Here is a 27,546-nt window from a genome sequence, read left to right as displayed (position 1 = left end):
AACAGAAAAAAGAAAATGTGCTTTGGATGTTTATGATAAGAAAACAAACAAAAAATATTTACACTTTATTTCAAAAAATTTACTCATTCTTTCTGTGAGACATTTTATTAAAATCTTAATTGAACTTTAAGAATATATATTATAAATATGTTTTATAAAATTCATTATTTCTTTTCTATATACTTCATAAATGTTTCAGAGAATTTTGGTTAGATAGCGTTCGTAGTCCTTTACCAACTGTAAAATTACGTTATCGTGGTTGTCTCTCTATTGTCGAAAATATTTTTTTTAATTTAACAATTGGTGATGCTGTTAGGACAACAATGGCGACCATGGTGGAGGATGAAAATTCGGTTGATATGAATGAAGATAAAAAACTGTCGTAAGTTATGACAGATAAATAATAATGATAGCAATTTTTTAAGATATTCTTGTTAATGATATTTTAAAGAAATCGTATATAGAATTTAATATCGCGGATAAGTTACACGAGAAATAACCTAATACACAACATATTTTCTTAGGCTTCGAGTAGAACTTTTTTTCTAATTTTTATGGATATTTGCATTACAGATTTAATCAAGTTTCCTACAATTGGGTAGATATTACCCAAGAGTTCTTCGAAGCTATTACAGGTAATCAAATAAGAGGCAGTATATATATATATGTGTATATATATTATATATATATATATATATATATATATATATATATATATATATATATATATATATATATATATTATAACTAATTAGAGTAAATTCTTTTTTTTTTTTTTTCTGAAAGTATAATATATTTAGAGAATTAAAGATTAACATTGCTTTAAGAGAAGCATATTTTTTTTTATATGATATGTGCTATAGCAGAGATAGTTGAAAGATATATAAGATTTTTTAATTAATTAAGTAAAGTATGATTGAAATTGAATTTAAGATAAACGATGAATACAAAATAAATCATAATAATCTGCATATGAAAATGTATAATAGTAATAAATCTTAGTACTTATATAAAGATAATTTGTACTTATATAAGATCATGCTTTTATTTAGAATTGGAACTGGGAGAACTTTTACACAATGAGTTCTTTGGTCTTTTTGAAGCTATGTCAGCCATTGAGATGATGGATCCTAAAATGGATGCAGGAATGTTGTGCAATAGAGGGAATAGCAAACCTTGTACTTTCATACAGGCTATAGAAACGGGTGCTATTAAATTAGATAATTTAATACCTGCAGAAGTTATTGGAATTATAGATTCTACATATTCTTGCATAGTGTCTTGGTTGGAAGGACATAGCTTAGCACAAACAGTTTTTACTAATTTATATTTACATCAGCCTTCAATGATTGTGGATAAACCATTAAAGACGTTCTGCTATGCTGTGTATAAAATTATTGAAGTGATCAAGGACTGCATTAATAAAGCCTTAGTTTTTGAGGAAGAAGATTTTCAAAGTCTTACCTATGGATACAGATTACAACAGGATATTACAGAACAAAAAACAATATCTATGTTGCGAGAAGTAGAAGAGGAGTTACATAGAAAAAGTAGAATAAAACCAGTTGATGTTGAATCGGAAAAGGAGGTGAGAATTTATTTTATTTCATGAATAAAATATTTCATTATTATCGATTGAAATATTTCATATTTCTCGAATTAACTAGTGTTGTCTTTCATTGTACAGTACAATGATGGTTTAGCACTTTATGCAAGAATTAGATTTACAAAGATGTTTTATCAAACATTGTCTCTGATGGGACGGAAAGAACAGTTACAACAAAATTTAGTAGATTGTCAAAGATTATTATCAAATTGCTCTGATATGATTCAAGTTATGATCAAGACAGTGAATCGTGGGGAAAAGGCTGACGAAGTTTGTAAGTTTGATATTAATCATTCATTTGCTTGATTATATTTTCTTTTATTTTATTTCTATTATTTTTCTCATTAGCTGATCATCCGAATATAATGGGTTTTGATGCTATGGTAAATCAGAGATTATTACCTCCTACCTTTCCACGTTATACTAAGATAAAGCCACGGGTTGAGGCTCTAGAATATCTAGATGAATTGTTAAATAGATTTAAAACTGTTACTAAAATCACTAATCATACTGGCTTTCATGCAGCACTGGTAAGTATGCGTTGTAATAAAGGATGATGGCTCATAATTTAAATGTCAAGTGAACGAATTTCTTTTTAGGACTTTTTTTTAGAATTTTCACGGCAAAGTCCATGCATATTATCTCGATCGATGTTACAAATTGTTTATTTGCCAACAACAAATCGTGTATTCGGTGTACACAATTTTGCTGATGTTTTGAAAGATGCTGCACGAAATTTTATTGCACCACCAGTACTAATGCCTAAAAGTACATTACTTCAAAATCATCAGGCCAAGGAATATGTTGATAGTTTTTTCTCACGTTGCGTTACTTTGTTTGGAAGTTTATTGCAATTAACTGGACATAACAGGGCAAGACAGAGAGATAAGTTAGCGCATTTATTAGAAGATTTTGCGACCTTACAGGATAAGGTAAGAATACATATCGACTTTTAATGACAATTAAAATTGATCTTCGATGAGACACATTTCATGTATATTTTTAGGCTGAAAGAGTAGATGGGTACTTACACACTTTAAAGAGTGACATACCAAGGTCACATTGGGCTTGCTTTGGCACTTGGATTTTGTATCATATGTTACGTGTAATGATTATGTATCTCTTAAGCGGTTTTGAACTCGAATTGTACTCTGTACATGAATATCATTATATTTTTTGGTACCTGCACGAATTTTTATATGCGTGGTTAGTATCTGCCATTACAAGGGCAGATACCTTTTTAACTGAACAAGATGTACATAATGATACACACAAAGGTAGGGGTGGTAAAAAGAGTGCCAAAAATAAAAAGAAGAAATCAACACCAAGACCCCATCATTTGGAAATTCTGATGTATCAGGCAATGCAAAATATTTGTGGCGGGTACTACAAAGTAAGTTTTTACAATCATGATTATTGATATATGTATATATATATATATACATGTATAACGAGCTTTATACATGTATCATACATTTATCATGTAATCATATTTTTAGGCATTGGTTGGATTTCGAATGGATGGAAAAATTCCTCTTCCAGAAACGCAATTTGACTCGGAAAGAGTAAGATATGAACATAGGTTACTGCCATTCTCTTCCCTTCTTACTCCTCCACCCGTTCATTATCAAGAATTCTCAGAAATGACCAATGCTCAAATGTATAAGAAGAATGTTAGTATATACCTATATATATATATATATTCGATTATGGTATAAGTTATTTTATATGTGAATCTGATCGTTATTTATTGTTTAGGAAAAAGTCACGAGTGCAACACAATATCTGGCAGGTTGTTGGCACTTTCATAGAGCTAGAAATATGTTAGAACGTGCATTATCACTTTGTCCGGCAAATATTAATACAGTGAACGAGGTAAGAGTTTATATCATTCAAAGCTCTTATCTTATATTTTTTAATTTTTTAATATTATAATTTTGTAATCCTTTTTTTCTTTTTTTTATTTTACAGATCAATGATCTATTAAAAGTGGCAAAGACTAATTTTGTGGTTCTAAAATTATTGGCTGACGGACATAAAAAGGATTCGAAAGAGCCGCCAGTATTTGATTTCTCTTGTCATCAACATTTTCCTTTGATTAAGCTTACCTAAATTATATATCTGTAATAGTCGCATTTTACTGTATAAGTAAATATGTTATTTATTTTAGTTTACATTAAATTTTGAAAATATTTTAGCGCGTTATGCTTCGAAATGTTTTAAATTTTATTCGGCATAATCGCAAGAAAGAAGTCTTTTTTTTTTTCAAAAAACAAAAAAGAAAAAAAAAGAAAAAAAACAAAACAAAAAAAAAAAGAAAAAAAAAAGAAAAGAAAAAAAAGAAAGCAAAAACGAATGTGTTCTATTTGAATTATGTAATGTCCTACAGTCTATATATATATATATATATATATATATATATATATATATATATATATACATACATATATACAATTATATACATTTTCTGACAAACATTTTTTGTATAAACTTTTATGCTAATAAGAAATGATATTTGTAAATAAGTTATGAAAAATCTCGTATGTGTTTTAGGGGAGAATCAATGTACGTCGCGTGCGAACAAATGTGTCTATATATTAAATAATGTTTGTAAAAGTTACAAGCCAATGTGAAATGTACATATAATATGTAGAATCCATAGTATAATGTAGATAGTGCGATAATGTTATATACATATATATATATATATATATATATACACATTAAAAATAATAGGATATATCTTAGTTATGGCTTGTAACAATGATAGCAGTGAGGAGTTCTGAGAAAAAAAATTCATTTTAAAAAGAAAATAGTTGAAAAAGAAAAAAACGCCGTAAACGTCGTTAAACATCGTTGTAAACTTCAGAATCAATCTATCTCCTTTTTTTTTTTTTCTTGCGTATAATATCAATGATATCAATGTATGTTATCAAATTTTTTTGTTACTTGTCACGATAACACGATCTGCTTGGAATACAGAGTATTTTTTAAGTCAGCTTTATTTATAATATAAATACATAAACGTATATACATATACAAATATATATGTATATATAAACATGTATATATATATATATATATATATATATATTTGGTTTAAACATCAAAAACATTTACACATGATCCTTTTCTTATATATCTGAAAATATCTGTATTATATAGTTTTTTTTTTTTTTTTTTTTTTTTTTTAATGAGTCGTTTAGACCAATCAAGAATGAGCGTTTTAATGGATGGACAATCTTGTTTCTTCAAATTAGTTCATCGTCATTCGTCTTATCGATGAAAGAAGACGTGCATATAATTGATGAAGAGCTTGTACTCGTCGTATAATAATCGTAATACGAAATATGGTTTTAATAACTGAAGTTGAAGATCGGAAGATCGTGAAACCTTATTTGGGTGGATGGCGAAATAAAATCACTGGTATAGAATATTTGAACGCAGTATCGCAAACCGGACCACCACCTAAAAATATTTCCTGGGATAATTGCTGTAGCATTGCCGTTCAAACGGTGGAAACTAAAGATGGAACAACACAATCGTCGTATAATAAAACTACACAAATGTGGCGGTGCGATAATATACGTAAATTAAAAAAGAAATCTAATATTCTTATTAATACGTGCATTTTAATTTTTTTCTTCTTCTTCGTTAATTAATCTTAATTGTTGTAAGCGTAGAACGGATTGTAACGTATCGAATATAAAGGACAAATATATGACGCCAAAGTGTTATGAGCCATACGATGAAATACAATGGCGTCTCGATCTTAATCAACGTGCGAGGATTATTCAAAGGAATTATCGGATATATAGACTTTTGAAATATATGAAGGAATGTGCTCGACAATATAGAGAAATAATGAAAGAATGTAAACGACATCGGGAAGAGAGAATCATTATGTACAGGTACGCGAGTCTAAGAAAGAAATAAAACTATTCATGAAAATTGATTAAAAAAGTATGTGCAAAAAAATATTTTTCATCGTATTGTATAAAAAAAAAAAAAGAGAAAAAAGAAATTAAAACACCATAACATTTCTTGCGATTGATTAGTTGTGCTTTAAGAAAAAAAAAAAAAAAAAAAAAAAAGAAAAAAATAAACGTTCTGTTTTTGAAAACGTTCGCAGAAAAAGACACGAGCAGGAACTTTTACGAAAGATTAATCCACGTTCAAGAGCAGATTTTAATATGTTGTTTGAATTAATCGAACGATGGAGACTTGATCGTAAAAAGGAGATAAATGCACGTTATTTCAAAGGTACTCAACGTGCTGAAAATTGTTTCGTTCTTAATAAAACCGTGGAAATGTACAACGTTATCGATAAATTTAAACAAAGGATAAGAGAGCAATACAGAACGAGGAAACGTGTTAAATTTTTAAAGATCAATTCTAAGCCTATACAATGGCACGGATATAAGGCAAAACTCATAGAAATGATCACATTGAAGACTCAAAAGGCACGGGAATATTTGAGCATATTCAATTCGTTAAGTAACGATAATTTGAACGTGGAAGAACGAATGGAATTGTTATTGATGTTAAAAAAATCACTTGGATTTCACATCTGTATCTGCGCTTTCGATTTGATTTATCTATTGGACCAAGAGATAATGTTATTGTCGAGAGGCATAAAGAGTCTATCTCTCGAATATTTAAGAAAGAGAATACTATGTGAGAATTCGTAAAAAGAATCGAAAAAAAAAATTTATAACATTCTAATAACGATTAATTCTAATTAATATAGATGATTATTTAAAATTCGTTGCCAATTCTGGTACTTGTGCTTGTACGAATATACGTAAGGGTTTCAAAGATGATCCTAAATGCGAGGAATTTCGTGAACCATTAGAGATAAAAACGATATTTTGTAAAAGCTGTAGAAAATTACTTCCCTGTAATAGATTTTCAGCTCACAGTGGATTGAAAAAATTAACGTCTTGTACCAGTAAATGCAATTTAATTTCTTTTTTCTTTTTCTTTCTTTCTTCCTTTCTTTCTTTATTCTTTTTCTTTTTTTTTCTTTTTTTCTTTTTTTTCTTTATAGCAAATACACATTGTCTACATATATTACAAAATATTAAAAAACGAAATGTGATGTTCGATCGTTATTTAAGGTTGTACGTTGTTGAAAGAACAGAATTACTCTTGCGTTAATTTCGAACCATACATTTTTATTTTAAATTACGTGCAAGCCGAAGAGAAACGAAGAAGATGTTTCTCGTCGTTGGCATTTATGATGCAGTCGAGGGACATTTATTATTTGGTTAATAATATCTGGCAAAATCATTCGATCATAAGTAAAAATATTGATATTTACTTATTAAGATTGGTCAGATACAATAAGTGCGTTGAATGGTCACCATGGAATTGTATTCTTTTAACCGAAGAAGAGGCAGAGATTCATTATTGTATCGATGATTTTACCAAAATCTATTCGAAATCACTATTACATCAGATCTTATTGAAACACTTGGCGGCGAAGAATTATTTCAAGTAAAAATTGATAAAAGAAGATAAAAAAGAAAAGCAAAAAAAAAAATAATCATTCCTATTGTTAGATCACATTGTATCCTATTTAATCTTTTATATTATTTATTTAGACGATTGAGCTACTACGATAAAGAATTTAGAGAATCCTCACGATTTTACACGATACAAGACAGAAAGGATTACGTGCCATTTAACAAAGGGATTTATCTCGAAGGGTACGAGTTTTAACGTTTTAAAAAATTATCAGGATTCATGGATCTTCTTTTTTTTAATATTATTTAAATAATAATATTGTTTAAATAAATTTTAAGCATATATATATATATATACATATTTTACATATATATTTTAAATATATTTTATATATATTTTATTTACAAAAGTTTTCGAGAAATTTTTTTCGAGAAATTAGCATAGATTTCAATTATATATCCCAGGGAATTAAGTTACCAGGAGTCTTAACTGAGGTAAGAGCAAGGCACTTTCATGCAAACAACGACGATTTAACTTCTATTAGGAAAAGTGTGCGGTTTTTTCCTTTACGATCGATACTTTCAATCAGGAAGAAAATACGCAATTAAAGCTGCCGGCGTATCCGGTACTTTGAATTAATTCATTCCGTACGAACGAATCTTTCCTTTGAAAGAAAACGAAATGACGAGATTTTTTTTTTTTTTTTATTCTTCGTATACATTCATACAAGCATTTACGCGTGCATATGCTTTGTGTGTATGTGTATATAGGTGTGTAAAAAATCTTTGAAAGAATTATATAAAAAATTAAAGGTATATTACTTTGCAATTAATCTCAAAACATTTATTGTTTCCATTGTTAATATTAATACATATATATGCATACAAACGCACACGTATATATATGTATATATTTTTTTTTATTTTTTTTATTTTTTTTATTTTTATATATATATATATATATATATATATATATATATATATTTATTTATTTTTAAATATCACGTACTTTGACAACGACAAAATTAATCTGATTATTTTCATATTGTTGCGCAAATATCACATATTACAATATGAAAACTTTCTAATTATGATGCATATAAATTAGAAAGGGCAAACGAATTCATTTGATCGATCGACCAAACGTGTTGCCATTAGCAACGATAAAGATTTAAGGTTTTACACGTTCGAAGCTCGTACTTTACCTTCCATTTATTCGTACCATCAGTATCCATCGAACTCTTAATACATTTGCATCGTTAAGTAAATGAATTTAACGCGGATCTTCTTCAAAGAAGTGATGCATTAACACTTTGGAAAAATACTCGTTAGATTATTTCTTTCGACGAAGACGAAGAAAAGGAAGAAGACAAAGAGAAAAAAAAGAAAACAAAAGGAAGAAAAAAAGTAATCCCGCCTTGATTAAGAATTCGTTTGTTAACAATTAAGAACAAACCTTTTTAATCTCTAATTAAAAACCTAACAGAGATATTTCCATTTCTATTGAGTAAGTAAATAAACTGTGTTTATTTTCTGTATTTATTTTAATGAGAATCTTTTAAGAGTGTACTTGAAAAAATACATATGTATATATATATACATATATACATACATTTTGATCCTCGACCGGTTTGCATGCTCGTAATAATTGCATTTGATATTTATATCACGTTTAATAAACATTTCGCATTAGAGTAGCTTGGTTAAATTCTTTTTGAACCTTTATTTTGATTTGCTCAATTAATAAATGAGATTTTTACGAAATTCAGTGTTTTGTTTTCTTTTCGTTTCTTTTTTTGCTTCTTTTCACTTTCTCTCACACACATAGACACATACACACACATTCTTTCTCTTTTTGATGTTAAAAATATCAAATATGTCTATTTATTTTATTCTCATTATCAGATAAATATTTCGTTAACTCAATTTTTACGTACACACAAGGAATATATCAACCTGATTGAAGTTCTCCAAGGTTTGTCCAATTAAAAAGATAACTCATTTGTATGAACAAAAACGATCAAGCACTTGGAGAAGAGTAAACATTTTGATGTGACGTTAAGCGTTCGCTTTTTTTACTGACTTAACGATAACAATTTTTGCGAAGAGACGCGTACTGTTAAAAAAAAAAGATTTAAAAAAAAAGAAAAGAAAAATAAATAATAAGAAGAAAAAAACAAATCGTTTGATATTATTTGTCAAATTTTATAAGAATATTTTACTAACTATCTATCTTCTTGTCTAAGCTGCGGAGCTCGTTTTTGAAAAAAAAATTTCTTCACCGCGTGCCGTATCTTAGCAACCTCTTCCTCCCTCTCTCTCTCTCTCTCTCTCTCTCTCCTTTTCTCTTCTATCTCTTCTATCTCCTCTTCTCAATCCTTTGACTCCATTTTCCTTGCATAGTAATTCATAATATATGAAAAGTGTTACGTCGCACGTGCATCGTGTAGAAAGTATTCTCTTGGGTGGCCTTTGTTATATCGTTTGCGACTAGCTCCTACCTACAGTATCCATATACGAGTGTCAACGGCTCGTTTCACCTTTCTCTACAATCTCCGGAACAACTCCTCGTCCTCCTCCTTCACCTCCTTTTATTTCATATCCTCCTCTCTTCTTCCTCTTCTTCTTTCTCCTCCTTCAACTTACGAAAATTAACATCTTTCATAATTATTGTGTCGCGTCTAGTCGCCACTGTTGTTCACCGCGTTATTCAACGAAACTTTCCCAAGGGAGACATTTTTTCTCTCTCTCTCTCTCTCTCTCTCTCTTTCTATCTATCTATCTATCTCTTCTTTTTTACTTTTTCATACACACGCGTACGAGGAAAATTTATCACCGGCTTTTAATTCCCATGAGAACCGAATTCGTATTCTTCTTGAGAAAGAGAACAGCTTTGTGCAAGTATCCGTCTTTGTTTCTAACGATACACATTTACTGTATGTCTCTCTCTCTCTCTCTCTCTCTCTCTCTCTCTCTATCTCTCTATCTCTTTCTCTTCCTGTCCTCGATCTGAAATTTCAAATATTCTTCATAACTCTTGATCGTGAGAGATGTAGATAGATAGATAGATAGATAGATAAATAAATAGACAGATAGATAGAAAGAGAGACCGTATTTTTCGCTTGTATTTCAATCCTCGACCTTATACGTTTTCTATTGTACTTTGCTTGATAAAAAAAAAAGATAAGAAAAAAAGAGAAAAATATATATATATATATATAATCTTGCGATTCTTATCATCATCATCATCATCATCATCATCATTGTTGTCGTCGTCGTCGTCGTCGTTGTCGTCGTCGTCGTCGTCGTCGTCGTCATTACTATTATTATTATTATTATTATTACTATTGTTATTACTGTTATATTGTTCTTTACCGCGCCACCCCCGCCAGCCCTTTTTTTTTCTCTTTCCATATCGCAGAAAAATATAACTGCGGATCGAGAACATTAGAATTTATTAAACGCTCGTGCCGCGTGAATATCGATAGGAGCAATCGTTTCCGTTATTGGTACGTTCGCATGATCGATAAAAGAATGGACAATGTCCAGATAGAGTTACGTTCGATGTAGGTATAATATGTATATACATACATGCATATATGCATAAAATGAAATGCTTCGATGACCGTCTATCGATAACGATCGATTAATGTGTATTCGCGATAATGGTTTCGAGGGTTCGACTTTATCGTACTGATAGAGAGAGAGAGAGAGAGAGAGAGAGAGAGAGAGAGAACCAATATTTCTATTTCTTTTTTTCTTATCTTCTTTCTCTCTTCTTGTTGCAAAAGAGAGAGAGAGAGAGAGAGAGAGGGAGAAAAAGGAAAACAATATTATTCGTGGAACAATGAAACGTGACTTGAATTGATTCAATAGTTATAATTAATTTTGAAAATATGTGAATATGTATTTAAAATGGTGTTCCATTTCAAACGTTAACTTACAATTAGATGTCCCGATCGTGAGGAAAATTTAAGCCGAATGTGATGAGGAATTCTATGAGATGGTAGATATGACTACTTAAAATTGCAAAACGAGTAGTCTCTCTCTCTCTTTCTCTCTCTCTCTCTCTCTCTTTCTCTCTCTCTCTCTCTCTCTCTCTATATCTCTCTTTTTCTCTCTTTCCCTACACGTTCTTCTCTCAGTTCCAGGTTAGTCGTCAGGATCTTAAACCGTGGAATAGTAATTTCCTTTATTGCCAGCATTATCGTTATCCCACAGGTCGCCTTGATAGTTATCTTTCTTGGTGTGTTCTTTTGCCAACGGTTGAATGGAACTTTTGGGGGAGGGATTGGGTGGGCGAAAAAAAAAGTGGATGAGAACATTTTCGAGTTGGACTTTTTATTTTCCTCTGGTAAAGTACTATTCTGTATGTATTAATAGAAAATTCGTTAAGGGGGTTTATTGGGAGTGATCATGTTCGAAGGAATACAAGGATCCTTCAAACGGGATTAAAATTTTCAAAGTTCAGAGTTTCATTGATCTGAGCGAATAATTTTTCTTTGGTATGACGAGTGAAGGATTACGACGGAGCGTGATTACTTACTTCTTTTTTTCTTTTTTATAATATCATCACGCGACACAACGTATATTTTTTGAATAATAAAAAAAAAAAAAAAAAGAGTAAAAGAAAAAAGAAAAGAGAAAAAGAAAGACAAGTTCCATTCGAACTTCGTTCATAAAGATTAAACGGATCGGATTATCCAAAAGCTCGGTTGCGATTTGTATCGATAGTTTCTCTCCCTTTTTCTCTCTCTCTCTCTCTCTCTCTCTCTCTCGACAATCGTAGTAAATATCTTTCGCATTTATCATTTAAATCTTCGTTCGGTTTGCAATCAGAGAGAGAGAGAGAGAGAGAGAGAGAGAGAGACAGAGACAGAGATAGAGATCGGGAGAGAAGAGGAGAAAAAAATGACCTACGAGTGTCATTATCATCGCGGATGATAAATTTTCATCGCTGCGACGCTCGGCTCCGACATGTATTATAAACCTCCAACAACGGCATGCAAGCACGGTTGTCGATACATACGCCGCGAAAACTGGTTGCGGTTGTTGCAATATTGTCGGCAATTTCGTCCCGTGGCACCGTGCAAATATTGTAACAACTGTGTCTCGTATATATTATACCAGCCGATATATTCGAATATGAGATATATTCGATAACTCTTCGAAATATTTCGAACGTAACAATAATTTTCTCTATACTATCATTTTTCTTTCGCGATTAGATTTTCCACGTTGTTGATTAGACGATTACATAATCACATACATACATACACGTACACAGATATATCCACATATCTTCTTTTTTATTATACTCATTCGTATTGTTACATATGTATATACGTATATATATATATATATATATATATATATATATATATATATATATATATATATATATATATTTTCTTTTTTCTTTTTTCTTTTTTCTTTTTTTTTTTTTTGTTAAGTGTAATTACAACTTTTTACAGATTCAACAAGTAAACAATTAATATTTATGGTGAACAGTTAAAAATAGAGAGAAAAAAAGGGAGAAAAAGAAAAGGAAGAGAAAAAAAATGGTCGTGGTAGTAGAAATAATCGATGATACACCTAAAGAAAAATTATTCCTAGGAGGTTGGAGAAACACTATTACAGGAATATCATATTATAATGCTTTTACGCAAACATCTGCAGATGGTAAGGATGTTAAAAATAAGTGCAATTGTTTCGTACAAACGACGGATCCCGTGAATGTATCTACGTGTACGTATCGCGACAAGTCTATTCGAACGAGCTACGTGCCTGACTTAGAAGACAGATTTATTCGAGTCCGTGATATTTTTAATACGGCCACAAAATTAATAGGATCGACAAATTTGTCGGAGGAAGCTAGTGCAATAAAAATACAGAGATTTTACAGGTAAGAATATAATATTTTTGGTTGCTCAAATTAAAACGATCCTTACGATCGCGAACATTTCAGAATGAATTTTTTAATAGCGAATTAAATATTTACACGAGATAAGAATATTTGTTCTAATTTCATTTTTTTCTAATCTAATTTAATCCTTATACATATAAGATATATTATTGTATATTAATCTTAGTTGTACCTGTGGAGCGAGGGAATGGGAGATGTAGGACATTTCAGACGAACTTTGAACTCAATTAAAACAATTCGTGCATTGAATGATTTGTGAATGTTTTTTTTTTTTTTTTTTTTTTTTTTTTTATAATTTTAGAATTAAAAATGTGATCATTACTTTCAAGGCTTTAAAAAGTATACGTCATTTTTTTACGAGTAAAAATTATTCATTCCCTATAAATGATCAGCTATTTAAAGTGTCTAAGGGAAATAGCGCAGTCCAAGTGTACAACTTGATATTATTTATTGTGCATAAATAAGAATAAATAAATCTTCATTTCATTAAATTATATTATCATTATATCGATACATTAGATATCATTATTAGTAATATATCTATAAGTTAATTGGTTTATTTATCACGAAAATTGTATTATTTTTGATAGGGCTTATCGTGCGAGATACGCTAGTACAAGTTCCTCTCAAAATTTCATTCAAGAAAGAAACGATTTTGGAGAAGACTCAAGGCGTCCACTCGAGAAGATAGATCTTGAGAGGTTAGATGGTCTGCAGCCGGAAACGAAATCCGATTTCGATCGGCTCTACAACGCTTTGGACCAATGGCGTATTTTGGAGATCGAACGAGTGACCGGTAAGCTTTTCCGCCCGTCGAAGATCGCCGTTTGTAGTCTCATCCTATCGAGAGAAGTAGAACTCCTTCGTAAGATAGACGCGATGAAGAGTGCGGCGAAGCTGAAGTTAAAGGAACGACGTAGACGTAACTTCCTCGAGGAGCTTTCGAAACCTGTCCTTTGGAGGATTAATCAAGGAGAATCGATCTTAGTAGACACACCGATCGTTCAAAGGTCTCGACAATTTCGTAATCTCTACGACATGCTTTGCACGAAAAACGATTTTACGAATTCAAAGCGTATGGAACTATTGATCGGGATTAAAAAGGAAGCCGAGCCTCATACCTGCATTTATTCCGACGAATTGATTTATCTTATAAATCAAGAGATCGATCTTTTATCCCTTAGGATCGACGTGTCCAAATTGAATTGCCTGAGAGATCGTATCGCAATCGCTTTTATATTGTTCGCCAATAATTCATTGAAAAATCATCAAATAAGTGTTATCGATAATGTTATAGATCGTAATACAAAAAGATTTTGTAAATCCTGCGGTAGAATTTTATCATCGATAAAATATCATCGTCATCATCGATTTCGTAGTTTCTCGTCGTGCGTTTATTGCATCGGTTTACGTCCTGGTAGGACTCCAAGGATCGTCTACGAGCCGTATCGACGAATGCTGAAAGAGGTCAGGCGTCTAGAGACGAGTAACCGTTGTCACACGGGCTTTGCTTTCGTTATACCTCCCAAGGTCGTTTATCGTCTGGTAAACGGCATCTGGCACGGAAAATCCGCTATTTCCGAGTGCGACCAGCTCGATCGATTGTGTCTTTTACGTTTTCGTAATGACGTAGAATGGTCACCCTGGAATACTTTACTCTTGACCAAAGAGGAAGCTCTCAAACATCGGAGGATAAGAAATCTTCAAGATTTTTACGATGCCGAGCTTCTTCGAAAGTTTCATATGAAAAATTTGCAAGCCAAACTTACCTTTCGATATTTATTAGAAATCAAAGGAAATATCGATTTTTAATTTACCATATTCGTAATTCTTAATATTAATGAAGGATAAAAACATACATAATATAAAATGTTAATTTGATTTTCACGTGCGAACGACACGATAAGACGTAAGAAAAAGATATCGCAATTTTATTCTTTTGCGATTTATGATATTGATAATAGATAAAAATAAAGCGAAGATTAATGAAGAAGAAAAAACAAAAGAAAGAAAAAATATGGATGATATAAAATGTAAGTTTGACTTAAATTTTTCTCGTGCGAACATACGATAAGAAAAAGAAAAAGAAGAAGAAGAAAAAGAAGAAGAAAAGAAGAAGAAAAAGAAATGAAAGAAGAAGAAGAAGAAGAAGAAGAAGAAGACGAAGCGGATGGACGTCGAGCGCGTATTAAATTCTAAAAGTTATCGTTGTTCTGCTTCTTTCGTTGAGCCTGTCTTCGTGCTTTCGTGAAAAGCTTTTGGTCGCGTTGATAGCGCGAGTTAATCGCGTTGCAGTTTATAAACTAAGTTTCCGTCCAAGCGAGAAGGTACTCATGAATGCGTTTAACGTTCTAAATGGCATTCTCATAACGACTTCAAGGACGAACGACGTCCTTCCTTCCTTCCTTCCTTCTCTCTTTCTCTTTTTGTTTTTTTATTTTTTTTCCCTTCATTTCAATGCCAAAGGTAATGATAAAAGGATGATAAAATGTTGAAAACATTTTTTTCGGAGCATCGAACGAATTCGAAAAAAAAGAAAAAAAAGAAAAAAGAAAAAAAAAAGGATCGAGGGATCCGGTTATTATCCGGTTATTATCCATCTCGTAGAAATCATAAATAACAAGGTCAAACTATAAATAGATGGATGCATATATCCAAGTATAAAATATTCTTTTATAAATGGTCATAAAGTTTAATGTAAAAAAAAAAATATATATATATATATATATATATATATACCTCTTGCCCTCAACTCCTCCAGCCCTTCTATATAAGGGGTGAAGTATCGTTTTCTTTCTTTCTTTGTTTTTTTTTTTTTTTTTTTTGGAAGGGCTGTAGAAAGTGTGGGCGGGAGGTATGTTAAATCGGAGCTCCTATCGTCGGCTATTCAGACGATGGAATATTCAGCCGGCATCGAGAACAATGAGAGCTTAACATGTCCCGAAGAGTTTTCGCGCAGAACGACAAAGAGAAGAGGACATTTCAACGAAACGTTTCCCAGGGGTGTCATTTCGAACGAGAAAGTCTCTCTTTTCGAATACGGTACAACGAGTCGATTTTGTATGTCGCGTCTCGGACATACATACCAGACTAGTACGACTTCAAAAAGAGATCAAAAAGAAAACTTTTCGACAGATTGGATTTTCTTTCTTTCTTTTTCTTCTTTTTCTATTCTCTCTCTCTCTCTCTCTCTTTCTCTTTTCTCTTCCTTACGATTGAGATCAAATAATTATGCATGAACTATTTTTCTTTTCGACGTACGATTGCTCTTATATGTGAAGTTCGAAAAAGTTGTCCTTTTTGTCTTTTTGATGTATCAAAGTATAAAGGAAAGGAAGGATGGAAGGAAGGAAAATATAAGAAAGGAAAAGAAAAAAAGGACTATAAAAGAAAAGAGAGAGAAAGAAAGAAAGAATGTGTGGTCGAATATATATATATATATATATATATATATATATATATATATATTACTTTGGTTGCAAGAAGGACTCTTCTTGATCTACGTCGAGTCGTTTGCCACGTTGAGAAAGAATAGAGGAATGGGGTTTTCACAATTCGGGGATGGGGTGGTGAGTTGGAGTAAGAGGTGGCCCAGAATATCTTAATTTTCAGCAACATTAGTTTCCCGTTTTTTCTTACGATTTGTAACGCCTTACGTAGGACATAAACCATCAAGGCCAAATTTTGATATCTATCTACGTTTTTCTCATTGTCCAATTCTCCCTTCTCACTGTCCCCGATAATAATCCTCTCATTTTTCTTACAGGACGAGATCCAAACGACTTTCCTCTATATACATACATATATATGTACATATATATATTTATATACATTTGGATAATATTTCTTAGATACATTGTCGAACGTAATTCGAATCAATAAAACTTTCAAAATTATTTATTCGTCCATCTAAAGTTTAACCAATATGTACATAATATTACCTATACATAATCATTTTTATTAATCCCGATATAATCGCAGATCCACTTTCTTCTGTTTTGTTTGTCAAACTCTAGGAGCCAAAGGGAGATAAGACGCGCCAAGGAACTTAAGTAATTTGTCTTCATTTCCGGCACAAGGATCGTTTATAGTTGCGAAATGTTACGTTAGGCACGTAAAGTTATTAAACATAGTACCGATAGCCGTGGCTTTCCTATTGAAATAAAGTTTCGGAGTTTAAATTAGAATAGTTTCGTATGTACTTTCTCTCTCTCTCTCTCTCTCTCTCTCTCTCTCTCTCTCTCTCTCGTTTCACTGGTCTTTCCATCTTTCTTTCTCGTGGTTGGACGTGCGAAAGTACAGATGCAGAACGTAGTACAATAAATAAAACCGATCTTAACTCTACGATATAGACAAGGACAGATATATCAACGTCAAATAGACGGTCCGCTTTAAATGCAAATTCAAGATCCTTACTTTCTCTTCGCTTGTTTTTCTTTATATTTCTCTTCCTTTTACGATACCCGCACGAATCGAATAATCTATACGGTTTCTTTGGAGTCTTCAAACAAAAAAAAGAAAAAAATAAAAAAAAAAAATTTTTGTTTTATCTTTTTTTTCCTCTTTTCCTTTTCTTGTTTTCTCGCGCTCGATTGAAATCGTTTCAATGAAATCAAATTTGCAACTTTCGTATATGGCCGTTTATCAATATCCGTTTCGGACAGTCAACTATGTTATGTTTTTTATTTTTTTTTCTTTTGATACAAAACAGTAAATACATATATATATATATATAGAGAGAGAGTGAGAGAGAGAGAGAGAGAGAGAGAGAGAGAGAGAGAGAGAGAGAGAGAGAGAGAGAGAGAGAATGGTTGACGAAATGATCGAGGAGTAAAAAAAAACAAAGCGAACATCCATATGCGTAAAGCATATCGTGGAATTTTAAAAGAGTCTTTGACGTTCGTTCGACGTATAAATTTTTGAATAAAATCATTCGGCGTAGTTGTGTTTAATCTTTTTTTCTTTTTTTTCTTTTTTTCTTTTTTCTTTTTTTTTTTTTTTTTTTTTTTTTTTTTTTTTTTTTTTTTATTCCAAAACGAAGTTGCGAATCGTGGAAGCTAGAAAATTTCACGCTCGATTTATTACTCTTTCTCTCCTAATGACATTCGCGACGTTACCTACGTTTCGATTAAACGATAACTTTATCCAGCTAATGCATTGTCCGTTTTAAGCACGTTAATGAGTTTTACCACACATACACAGGCACACACATATATATATATATATATACATATATATATATTATATAATATATGTTATATATATATGAGAAATTGGAGCAACGTATCGTTCGTACGTTTTATACTAGGATCGACGTGGTTAAAGAGCTAATGGACACTGCTATAACGCTGCTTGTCAACGACTAACGATTTTATATGAAAGCTTGCTCATCATTTTCATCAAAAATAAAAATGTTCTTTCTGTATATATTGCTGAAAGAATGGATATAATTTATCTATACATATATATATATATATATATATATATATATATATATATATATATATACATGCATGTATATATGTATACGTAAAGGGGTAAGCATTGCCAACGAATGACTAATTGCATCGATTTGTGAAGTCGATTCAAAAGGTCGGTTTATTAAAGAACTCACTAATTGTTCGCGTAATTTTCGGGTAGTCATTATCAACTTGTTCATCACCATTGAGTAGGTCGACCTGTGAATGTTAAAAGGTATGAACAATAAGCCATATATCGAGCCATTCAAATCATTATTTAAATGTTATAGGAACAAAATAAAACAAAAGAAAAAAAAAAAGAAGAAGAAGAAGAAAGAAAAGAGAAAAAGAAAAATAATCTAAACTTTTGTAAAAGTTCAATCTAATTGAAATTAGAAATGTTTTATACTTTAAACCTTTACGTACGTTAGATATTACAGATAGATATAATCTAATGCTTTTCGATCGATCGTTCAACGAGAACCAAACTTTACCTTTGGTGAACATTTAAATCCGTGTAGATATTCTCGGTAATCCAAACGATATATTAATCAGCAGAGCACCAGCAGGAAAGCTTTCTTGACATAGGAATATGACGTAACGATAACACGTTTCCATCCTTTTCTAACTAGCCAGGGATTTGCGGTAGTATTAGTGGCCGGTTAGTTGTATATATAGTCGATCCCTTAATAAGTATGGAAATTAATATCAAATCGCGAGCGCTGATGTTTAGCTACCTCTCTCTCTCTCTCTTTCTCTTTCTCTCTCTCTTTCTCTCTCCCTCTCTCTCTTTCCAAACGTATACTTACTCGAAAGATATGTATACACACGTGTGTGTATATATATATATACACATATATGTACACACACATGCATACAAGCGATCCACATATACATCTCTCTCTCTCTCTCTCTCTCTCTCTCTCTCTCTGATCGCGGAAAACACGGGTACGAAGTGATTCATAACACGGGCATCGCATAAATTGCTGGTGATATGTTGGTGCGCAATTAGGGTTTGCTAAATCGGCATTACTAATTAGATTTGGTTATACCTCGCGGCTCCGCGGGTATCCCCTGACTACCATCGTCACAACTATGTTACTATTACCACTACTATCACTACTTACTATTACGAGTAACGTTCTGATACTAACACAGAGACTCAAACGTTATACTATTGCTGTACTCGTCATCACTGTCGTCGTCGTCATCTTCATAGTCGTAATCGTCGTCGTCGTCGTCGTCGTCGTCGTCGTAGTCGTTGTCGTCGTCGTCGTCGTCGTCGTCGTCATCGTCGTCTTCATCCAAGTGGCTAGGAGATATAGATATAGATGTAATTGATTCGAGTTTCAAACTAATCTATATCTGAAGCGGGCCTCTCGATGGTGATCGATAATCGTTCGTAAATGCCGTGGGAATGTAGGAAGTTAAGGCACGCATAATCGATGCCCCTAACCACCTTGACCACTAGAATTTGCTCATGGGATGAGCGGAATACCAAATATTTGATAATTCTCCATTAACTTGTATCGTTTACATCTCGCCCTATCCCCGCTTATCCTATCCATCAACCTCACCTCGAATCTCTTTCTTCCACTTCCATTTCTAACACTTCTTATCCAGTTTTAAGATCAATCTCTCTTAACTATGACTGGTTTTTAGATCTTGAACTTGAATAAAATCGCGAGTTTAAGGAGAGACCTGATAATGATAGATATTTGTCCGAACAAACGTATATAACTTTTGACATACGGATTAATTCTAATTTAACAATCGAAATGATATTTACGATCATCTTTCATTTATTTATATTGATATTAATTTATAATATTTATTTTAATAATTTCGTATTCCTTCGTAATCTTACGAGAAATTTCTTTAATCGAGGAATATAAATTACGAAAGGATAAAACTTAATCGAGTTAAGTGATCCCTTTTCCTGATGGAATATAAAAGGATGGATCTCCGATTGGATATAAAATGACGGAGGGGGGTAGGGGAGGGGAAGGAAGGGGAGGGAGGGAGGGAGGGAGAGGTCACGTGAAATGATTTTCAAACGTTAATTGTCACAGCTAAAAGGACTATTCTGCAGTCAGACAGACACGGACAGAGATAAAGACGGAGGAACAGAGAGAGAGAGAGAGAGAGAAACTGAGAGAGTGAGAGAGTGAGAGTGAGAGAGAGAGAGAGAGAGAGAGAGAGAGAGAGAGAGACCTGGTTCTCCTCATAACGTTGAACTTCCTTTGAGTAGATAACTGTAGACGGGACGGAGTTGATGGTCTGTTTACGAGCGTTCGTGATGATAAATCCAATAGGTGCAGTTGAACAACGTAGTTCACCCACACGTCTAACGAGTTTAACGGAAACGTTTCTGCAATTTCAGTTAGTTGTGTGTATGTTCATCACGTTTATTTAATAATACATTCGTCTCTGTTTAATTATTTTTCGCGATTTTTTTTTTCTTCTCTTACTTCTTCTTGTTTTTCGTCTTCTTCTTTTTCCTTCACCACTTTCTTTTTTCTTTAATAAAATTAAAAATCAAATGAAAAATAATATACCGAAATGAAAATTATATATAATATAATATTAAGGTGAAAATTTTTTCCTCGACAATTTTTCCTCGTCAATTTCCTATTACAAGTTCTTCTTCGTTGTCTCTTTCATACGTAGATGTCAGATATCTCTATGGATTCTCTCGTTTTTCATCGTCTTGCATAATTTTCGATTGGAAATTAAGGTTCACGAGTAATTAAAGAGGATGAAAAAAAAAAAAAAAAAAGAAAAAGAAAAAGAAAAATGATTTCTCGTTAACGAACGAGAGACGTGTCGTTTAATTAATAGATCATTTCTATGTTTTCATCATATCACATATACGCTTTTTTGACGATGCTAGAAAGTGCACAGTTTCATTTATTCCATTTTTCTTTTTTTTTTTTTATAAAAAAATCTCTCTTTTTATCTCTTTTATATCATATCCCGTATGTATCTCAACTCTATGACATCAAGTCTCATAGATTCGATTTTGTAAATAAGATATCTTTGCATACCTATTGTGTATAGTGATTCAAGGAAACTGAATATTGTATTTTCTTGAACGTGAGATGGAGAGAGAGAGAGAGAGAGAGAGAGAGAGAGAGAGAGAGAGAGAGAGAGAGAGAGAGAGAGAGAGAGAGAGAGAGAGAGAGAGAAAGAGAGAGAGAGAGAGTGAGAGAAAGAGAGAGAGAGAGAGTGAGAGAAAGAGAGAGAGAAAAAGAGAGAGGGGAGAATTTTTTTCCTCTCTCATTCATGCATACATTCACATACGCAATTCGTCTCGGACGGATGTGAGAAAAAACGTAACATGATAAAAAATCCACAGCATCTAGTGTGTTTGTATGCGTGTGTATGCATATGTGTGTCTATATGTGTGAGTATGCATATATGTGTGAGAAAGTAGTAAGCGAGATCTAATGCAAAAGCACTCCCTATAAACGCCTTCTTTTAGACCCTCTCATAAATTTGGTTATTATTTAAAATACTTAACTTGTGTTGGAATTTTTTCTCACAAACACTAAGTACGTACATACATACATACATACATGTATATCAATATATATATATATATATATATATACATATATATATGAATATATGTATATGATGGTATTTATATATACGTGACGTAGCTTATGTGCAAAAGATACGATGAGATCTTCCACACGTTCGCGTGTAGACGTTTAAAAAGTAATGCTTTACGATGCTCCACGCTACCATGACGTTTATGCCAACGAGCCTGTCTCGTAACTTCGCGAAGTTCATAACGTATGAAAAGTTTGTAGCATATAATACGATGCTTCTTTAAACTCCGACCTACGAGATATATATATATATATTTTTTTTTTTTTTCTATTATCTTCTTTTTTTTCCTTTACCCACACGATAAAATTACAAAAGACCTCTGTTCCTTTTTTCACTTTTCTCCTTTCCTTTTTCTTTTTGTCAGCATTTATTATTTAAGACACCTTCGTATTTGAGATTAATTGTTCGAAAGTGTCTTGTTTGTCATTGCCTATGCTAGAACTGACTCGTATTTTTATTATTTCTTTTTTTTTTTTTTTTTTTTTTTTGATAAAATTAAAAAATTGTTTTGTTCAAATAAAATGTCCTCTCTTTTTTCTTTCTTTTTTGTTTCTTTTTTTTGTTTTTTTTTTTTGTTTTTTTTTTTTTGTAAGCAACGTCCAATCGCGCGAATACTTTAATAGTAAATTATTATTCTATCAAGTAGAGAAACGAGAAAAGATAAGGGAGAATAATACTCGACAAGAAGGAAAATCGATTTCCCTTTTGTTTCCCCTGTAGATTCGAGTGTTAACACCTTACCCTCGTCGACGAAGGGCTAAAGGATCTTCGAAGATCGTCGAGAGACCTTACCACCCCAAGGGAACCTGTATTTTACACGAAAAGGTAATGGAACTTCTCTCTTCCCACCAACCTCACCCCACCCCACCTCGGTCTTGTAATTAGGATTACGGTCGAACAAGTGGCAGACACTTGAAGACTCTCTGAGTGACAATCAAAATTCGTGAAACGATATTTTCTACGACAGTGTATTTCTCTTGTTTTTTTTTTGTTCTTTTTCTACTTTTTCTTTTCCCTTTACCGACTTTGGTCGTTCGTCGTAGTTCAAAAAAGAAAAAAAAAAAAAAGAAGGAAAAGAGAAAGAAAACAAGCAAATTACAAAAATGAAACAAAACGAAAGAACAAGCTGGAAGAGCGAATGGAAAAGCTATTCGAAAGAGAGTTTTGTTAAAGGAATGAGAAAAAAAAGAAACGAGAAAAAGGAAAAAAAAAAAAAAGAAAAAAAAACAGAAAGAAACAAAAAAATAAAAAATACGACCCTCCTTCCCGACCACCCATGAGAAATTTAACGTGAGCAAATTGCGGCGAATAATTGCACAAGTACGTTATGCACGTTGCTAACGATTATCCAGTTGAATAGAAAATTTCGCTTTTTCGAACGTAGCTCATTTCCATCGGACGGAACGGAATGGTCAGGGTGTTGATAAAAAGAAAAAAAAAAAAAAAGAAAAAAAATGGGTAATGCGCGAGAAAATGAGAATAGTGCTTCGTCGAATTAATTTACAGATGGTTACTCGATTAAAACACATTTTATCGTACAATTTTCTTCAATGTACCATTTATCACGAATTTATCGTTTAACTCAGTTAGCGATTAAGCGATTTACGAACGATTAGTAAACGATCCCCTTTACGTTTTGGTAAATTTCTTGTGGAAGGGGAAAAAAAAAAAGAAATTTGGGGAAGGAAACATATATACATCTCTCATATATATATATATATATATATATATATATATATATATATATATATATATATGTATATGTATATACGTACGTGTGTACGTGTGTTTGTGAAGCAGATTAAAAAGTGAAGAGCATCTGCCAGCAGATAGAGGACGACGAGAGTCCGGGCTGGAAGAAAGCATCGTTGAGAGTACGAAAGGAGAATAAAAGAGCCGGAGGGGGTTATAATTACTCGGAATGCTCCTCCGTGTTCGAATGGAGGTACCGTGACAGCTTTACACCCTCTTCCTAAACCCTCTTCACCCCTGTCCCATACCCCTTTTACTATCCCTTCCACGTTTCATTCATCTTTCATCTCGCTCGCCCTTTTTCTTTTTTTCTCTTTTTTTTCTTCTTCTTCTTCTTCTTCTTCTCTCTCTCTCTCTCCTTCTTTCTATCTATCTATCTATCTCTCTTTCTTTTTTTCTCTTTGTTCCACCTCTCATCGAGCATTCTTTTTCATCGTCACTTGCACTTCGAGTTTCTCCTTCTCTCTTTTTTCCTATTCCTCTTCTTCTCTTCTTGTTTTAATCCTTCTTTTACTGGTTTCGTACTTTGCTCAAAAAATACTATCGGAATCGTCGGTTCTGATTGAGACAAAGGAAATAGATTTCTCTCTCTCTCTCTCTCTCTCTCTCTCTGTCTCTTTACTCATCGATGATATGTGAATCGTTCGTTTTCTTTAATCTTCCTTTCCAATTTTTCATTCATTCATTCATTCATTCATACATTCATTCATACATTGATTCATTCATTGGATCATTCATTGATTTCTTTTCGAGTATATAAATGAATAAATCGATACGTTACAAAATGCGATTATTGAAAAATAGATACAATTTTGTCTTTTCTTTTCAATCAATCGACTGTCACATACTTACATAGCTACATACATATGCGTTATAATAATGTCTAATATAATTGGGCGTAAATTTCTTATCTTTTCTTTTCTTTCTTTTTTTTTTTTTTTTTAAGAACCCAACAACTTATCATTTCGATCGAAATCGTACGGTATCGTTCGTGTATACTTTTTCCATTTCTATTCTACTATTTCTTTTTATCTTACTATACTCTATGTCCATGGACCGTGGCTAACTCGTATATCATGGAAAGGTGAACATGTGATCTTTCGTGCGAGGACTAAACTCATTTTCAAAGAGAAAGTTGCATGGTACACAGAGAAAATTGAGTTTTGCTTCTCGTTGCCACAGTAACATTCGATATTTGTGGAAACCTGTACTTTTCTCTCTCTCTCTCTCTCTCTCTATCTCTTTCTCTCTCTTTTCGTTTTCGCGTATACTCGATAGCATTTTATATCTTTCACAAAAGTTTGATCACGAAGCTTTCACGAATGCGTGCAATATATATCGCGTAAATAAACTAACTGTTTATGATACGACACTATTTGCTTAACCATATTCACGTTTGTTCTATCAACATCGATCTCTCTCTCTCTCTCTCTCTTTCTTTCTCTTTTTATGTATAGATATCGATATTTTCAAGTCGAATGTCGAGCGATCGATTTTTCTTTACGACAGAGATTAAAAATATATACGAATTTTATCGCGATTTTTATTATTTCTTTTTCCTTTCTTTTTTTTTTTTTTTTTTTTTTTTAATATAATAATAACAATTACTATTCGATCGTAAATGATGTAGAAAATAATTAATATTTCATTCGAAATTATTTGTTTTGACAGAGAATAGTGAAGTAATAATTAATGATCCCAATATTTTCCCATGTTTTATCTCATCCGTCGTATCCTTCGATCGTTCCCTTCGATCATACATGAGAAAGATCTAATACAAAAAAAAAGTCTTGGAGATTGAACCATATCGATGGAAATGTGTGCTTTTTATATACCCTAAACGATCGATTTTCTCTTTCTATAACTAATGATAAAGAAACGCGCCGATGAAACTCATTCGGTTGAATCTTCACGAAAATGTTATAGGATTCATGTTCCAATTTTCTCTTCAATGTGTTTCGAGAAGGAGAAAGAGAAAAAGAGAGAGTGAGATATATATATATATATATATATATATATAAAACACAAAAAAGAAAAAGAGTTCTGACATCTTACTTTTATCGACCATGAATTGTTTCCACGAATAAGTATCCCCTAACATTCTCGAAAACGTTTAAGAATAGGCCAAATCGGTGTATTTCTCGATAACCTAAAGTAGACAAAGAGAGAGAGAGAGAGAGAGAGAGAGAGACCGAATCGAATGGTCATTGCGTAGAAAACGATTATTGCGGAGTTCGGACTGTTATTTCAGAAAGCGGTATAGAAAAGGGCTTTACTTTCCCAACCGTAGAAGATAATATGATCGAGCAAATAAAAGTTTTCCCATCTGCCGTATGAAGAAGAAATATCTGGGAATCGAACGGTAAAGATGTAAGATACGTCAAAAAGTCAGAGTCGAGAAAATGATGGTCCATCAGGAATACACCTATTCTTTATCTATGTATTATTAAAGGATAAAATAAAAGGATAACAATATCGTTAATAGTTATGATATAATAATGGCGTACGATTATTGCACTCATATATATATATTTTTTTTTCCTACGATTTCGATATATCAGCCGATAATTTGATATATATATATATATATATATATATATATATATATATATATATATATATATATATTGGATAAAAGAAAAAAAAAAACAAAAGAAAATGTGTAATTAACGTGGATACCAAAAGTCGTTAAAGGAAAATAAGAAAGAAAAAGAAAATGGTTAAGGACGAGAGGTGAGTGGTGAGAGGGTGAATTTCGAAAGAATAGAACTCATAAAATTTAGGCGTGGGAATGCGAAACGTGTCAGTCGACGAGATCATTTCTCTCTCTCTCTCTCTCTCTTTCTCTCTCTTTTTCTTTCTCTCTTGTCTTTCTTCTCTATGGCATCATGATTACCGAAACGGGCCGACGGCAGTAAACTTGTGCGTAGAGGTTCGTTCATTCGTTCGTTTATTCGTTCCTTCGAAATATTTCAGGAAGGGTCGAGACGGTGAGAAGAACGAAAGCTTTTATGTAGAACCGACACGAGGCCAACCCTTCTCTCCTTTCTAACAATGCCTAAAATACTCCAGGTTGTGGTTCGTTTTACGCTGCTTGAGCTTTTCACTACCATTTTCGAAAGCTTCCACGTTTCCTCTCACGATCTATTATATATATATATATTATATATATTATGTATATATATATATATATATATCGCTCTCTCTCTTTCTTTTCCTTTGTCTTTCATCTTGTCTTCTCTCTTCTTCTCTTTTATAAGATAAAACCTTTCAGTTGTCATGTTTCTTGAAGTTCCCTCTTGCATTTTGAAATTCACTATCGTAATTCTTGTTAATAATTATTTGAAAATTTTTCATCCTCGACTCAAAGGTCACGTGTTATTCACAGCTATTTTTATTCCCGTTTTTTTCTTCTTCTTTCTCTTTTTTTCTTCTTCTTTCTCTTTTTTTCTTTTTCTTTCTTTTTTTTTTTTTTTACTTTACTCAGAAAGCTGTCATCGTTTAAGGAGAAGTATCTTTTCCGAGAGAGATAACTTTTCTTTCTTTCTTTCTTTCTTTCCTTTACCTCTTCTCTCTCTCTCTCTCTCTCTCTCTCTCTTTCTCTCTCGCTCACTCTCTCTTTTTAATAATTTGATAGAGAACGTTTAATGTGCCACTGTGATTTTCTTTTAGAACTTTCTATCTCTCTCTCTCTCTCTCTCTCTCTCTCTCTCTCGA

General features: G+C 32.3%; 3 protein-coding genes across 4 annotated transcripts; all 3 read left to right on the top strand.

Annotated features, from left to right (window-relative positions):
* Positions 1-11: 11 nt before the first annotated feature.
* LOC124427450 (N-alpha-acetyltransferase 35, NatC auxiliary subunit) lies at positions 12-4,604 on the top strand. Of its 2 annotated transcripts, none has more exons than XM_046970385.1 (11): positions 12-94; positions 200-379; positions 574-635; positions 1,053-1,588; positions 1,688-1,880; positions 1,955-2,136; positions 2,206-2,538; positions 2,613-2,999; positions 3,106-3,279; positions 3,365-3,481; positions 3,578-4,604. In XM_046970385.1, the coding sequence occupies exons 1-11, from the start codon at positions 27-29 to the stop codon at positions 3,716-3,718; spliced, it is 2,373 nt and encodes a 790-aa protein (XP_046826341.1). In that variant the 5' UTR covers positions 12-26; the 3' UTR covers positions 3,719-4,604. The 2 variants fall into 2 exon arrangements, with proteins under 2 accessions (XP_046826341.1, XP_046826340.1); XM_046970384.1 differs by having other exon boundaries at positions 200-382.
* A 142-nt stretch (positions 4,605-4,746) lies between these two features.
* LOC124427451 (IQ and ubiquitin-like domain-containing protein) lies at positions 4,747-7,429 on the top strand. Its single transcript, XM_046970386.1, has 5 exons — positions 4,747-5,180; positions 5,290-5,517; positions 5,739-6,283; positions 6,357-6,557; positions 6,727-7,429. The coding sequence occupies exons 1-5, from the start codon at positions 4,957-4,959 to the stop codon at positions 7,107-7,109; spliced, it is 1,581 nt and encodes a 526-aa protein (XP_046826342.1). The 5' UTR covers positions 4,747-4,956; the 3' UTR covers positions 7,110-7,429.
* Positions 7,430-12,635: 5,206 nt separating this feature from the next.
* Positions 12,636-15,255, top strand: LOC124427539 (IQ and ubiquitin-like domain-containing protein). Its single transcript, XM_046970553.1, has 2 exons — positions 12,636-12,979; positions 13,591-15,255. Exons 1-2 carry the CDS (start codon positions 12,636-12,638, stop codon positions 14,810-14,812), a joined length of 1,566 nt encoding a protein of 521 aa, XP_046826509.1. The 3' UTR covers positions 14,813-15,255.
* Positions 15,256-27,546: the final 12,291 nt, after the last annotated feature.

This window comes from Vespa crabro, chromosome 10 (genome assembly GCF_910589235.1).
Source record: "Vespa crabro chromosome 10, iyVesCrab1.2, whole genome shotgun sequence".
NCBI lineage: Eukaryota > Metazoa > Arthropoda > Insecta > Hymenoptera > Vespidae > Vespa > Vespa crabro.
The sequence above is the reverse complement of the archived record's forward strand: the minus strand, read 5'-3'. Positions and strand labels throughout refer to the sequence as shown.

Excerpts from the sequence above, each read along its gene's own strand:
- LOC124427450 (XM_046970384.1), top strand. The coding sequence starts at position 27 with ATGTTTATGATAAGAAAACAAACAAAAAATATTTACACTTTATTTCAA. Across the intron at positions 95-199 it reads AAAATTTACTCATTCTTTCT|AGAATTTTGGTTAGATAGCG; the intron begins GTGAGACATTTT and ends TAAATGTTTCAG. Across the intron at positions 3,482-3,577 it reads ATATTAATACAGTGAACGAG|ATCAATGATCTATTAAAAGT; the intron begins GTAAGAGTTTAT and ends TTTATTTTACAG.
- LOC124427451 (XM_046970386.1), top strand. The coding sequence starts at position 4,957 with ATGGTTTTAATAACTGAAGTTGAAGATCGGAAGATCGTGAAACCTTAT. Across the intron at positions 5,181-5,289 it reads AAAACTACACAAATGTGGCG|AACGGATTGTAACGTATCGA; the intron begins GTGCGATAATAT and ends TTGTAAGCGTAG. Across the intron at positions 5,518-5,738 it reads GAGAGAATCATTATGTACAG|AAAAAGACACGAGCAGGAAC; the intron begins GTACGCGAGTCT and ends AAACGTTCGCAG.
- LOC124427539 (XM_046970553.1), top strand. The coding sequence starts at position 12,636 with ATGGTCGTGGTAGTAGAAATAATCGATGATACACCTAAAGAAAAATTA. Across the intron at positions 12,980-13,590 it reads AAAATACAGAGATTTTACAG|GGCTTATCGTGCGAGATACG; the intron begins GTAAGAATATAA and ends TATTTTTGATAG.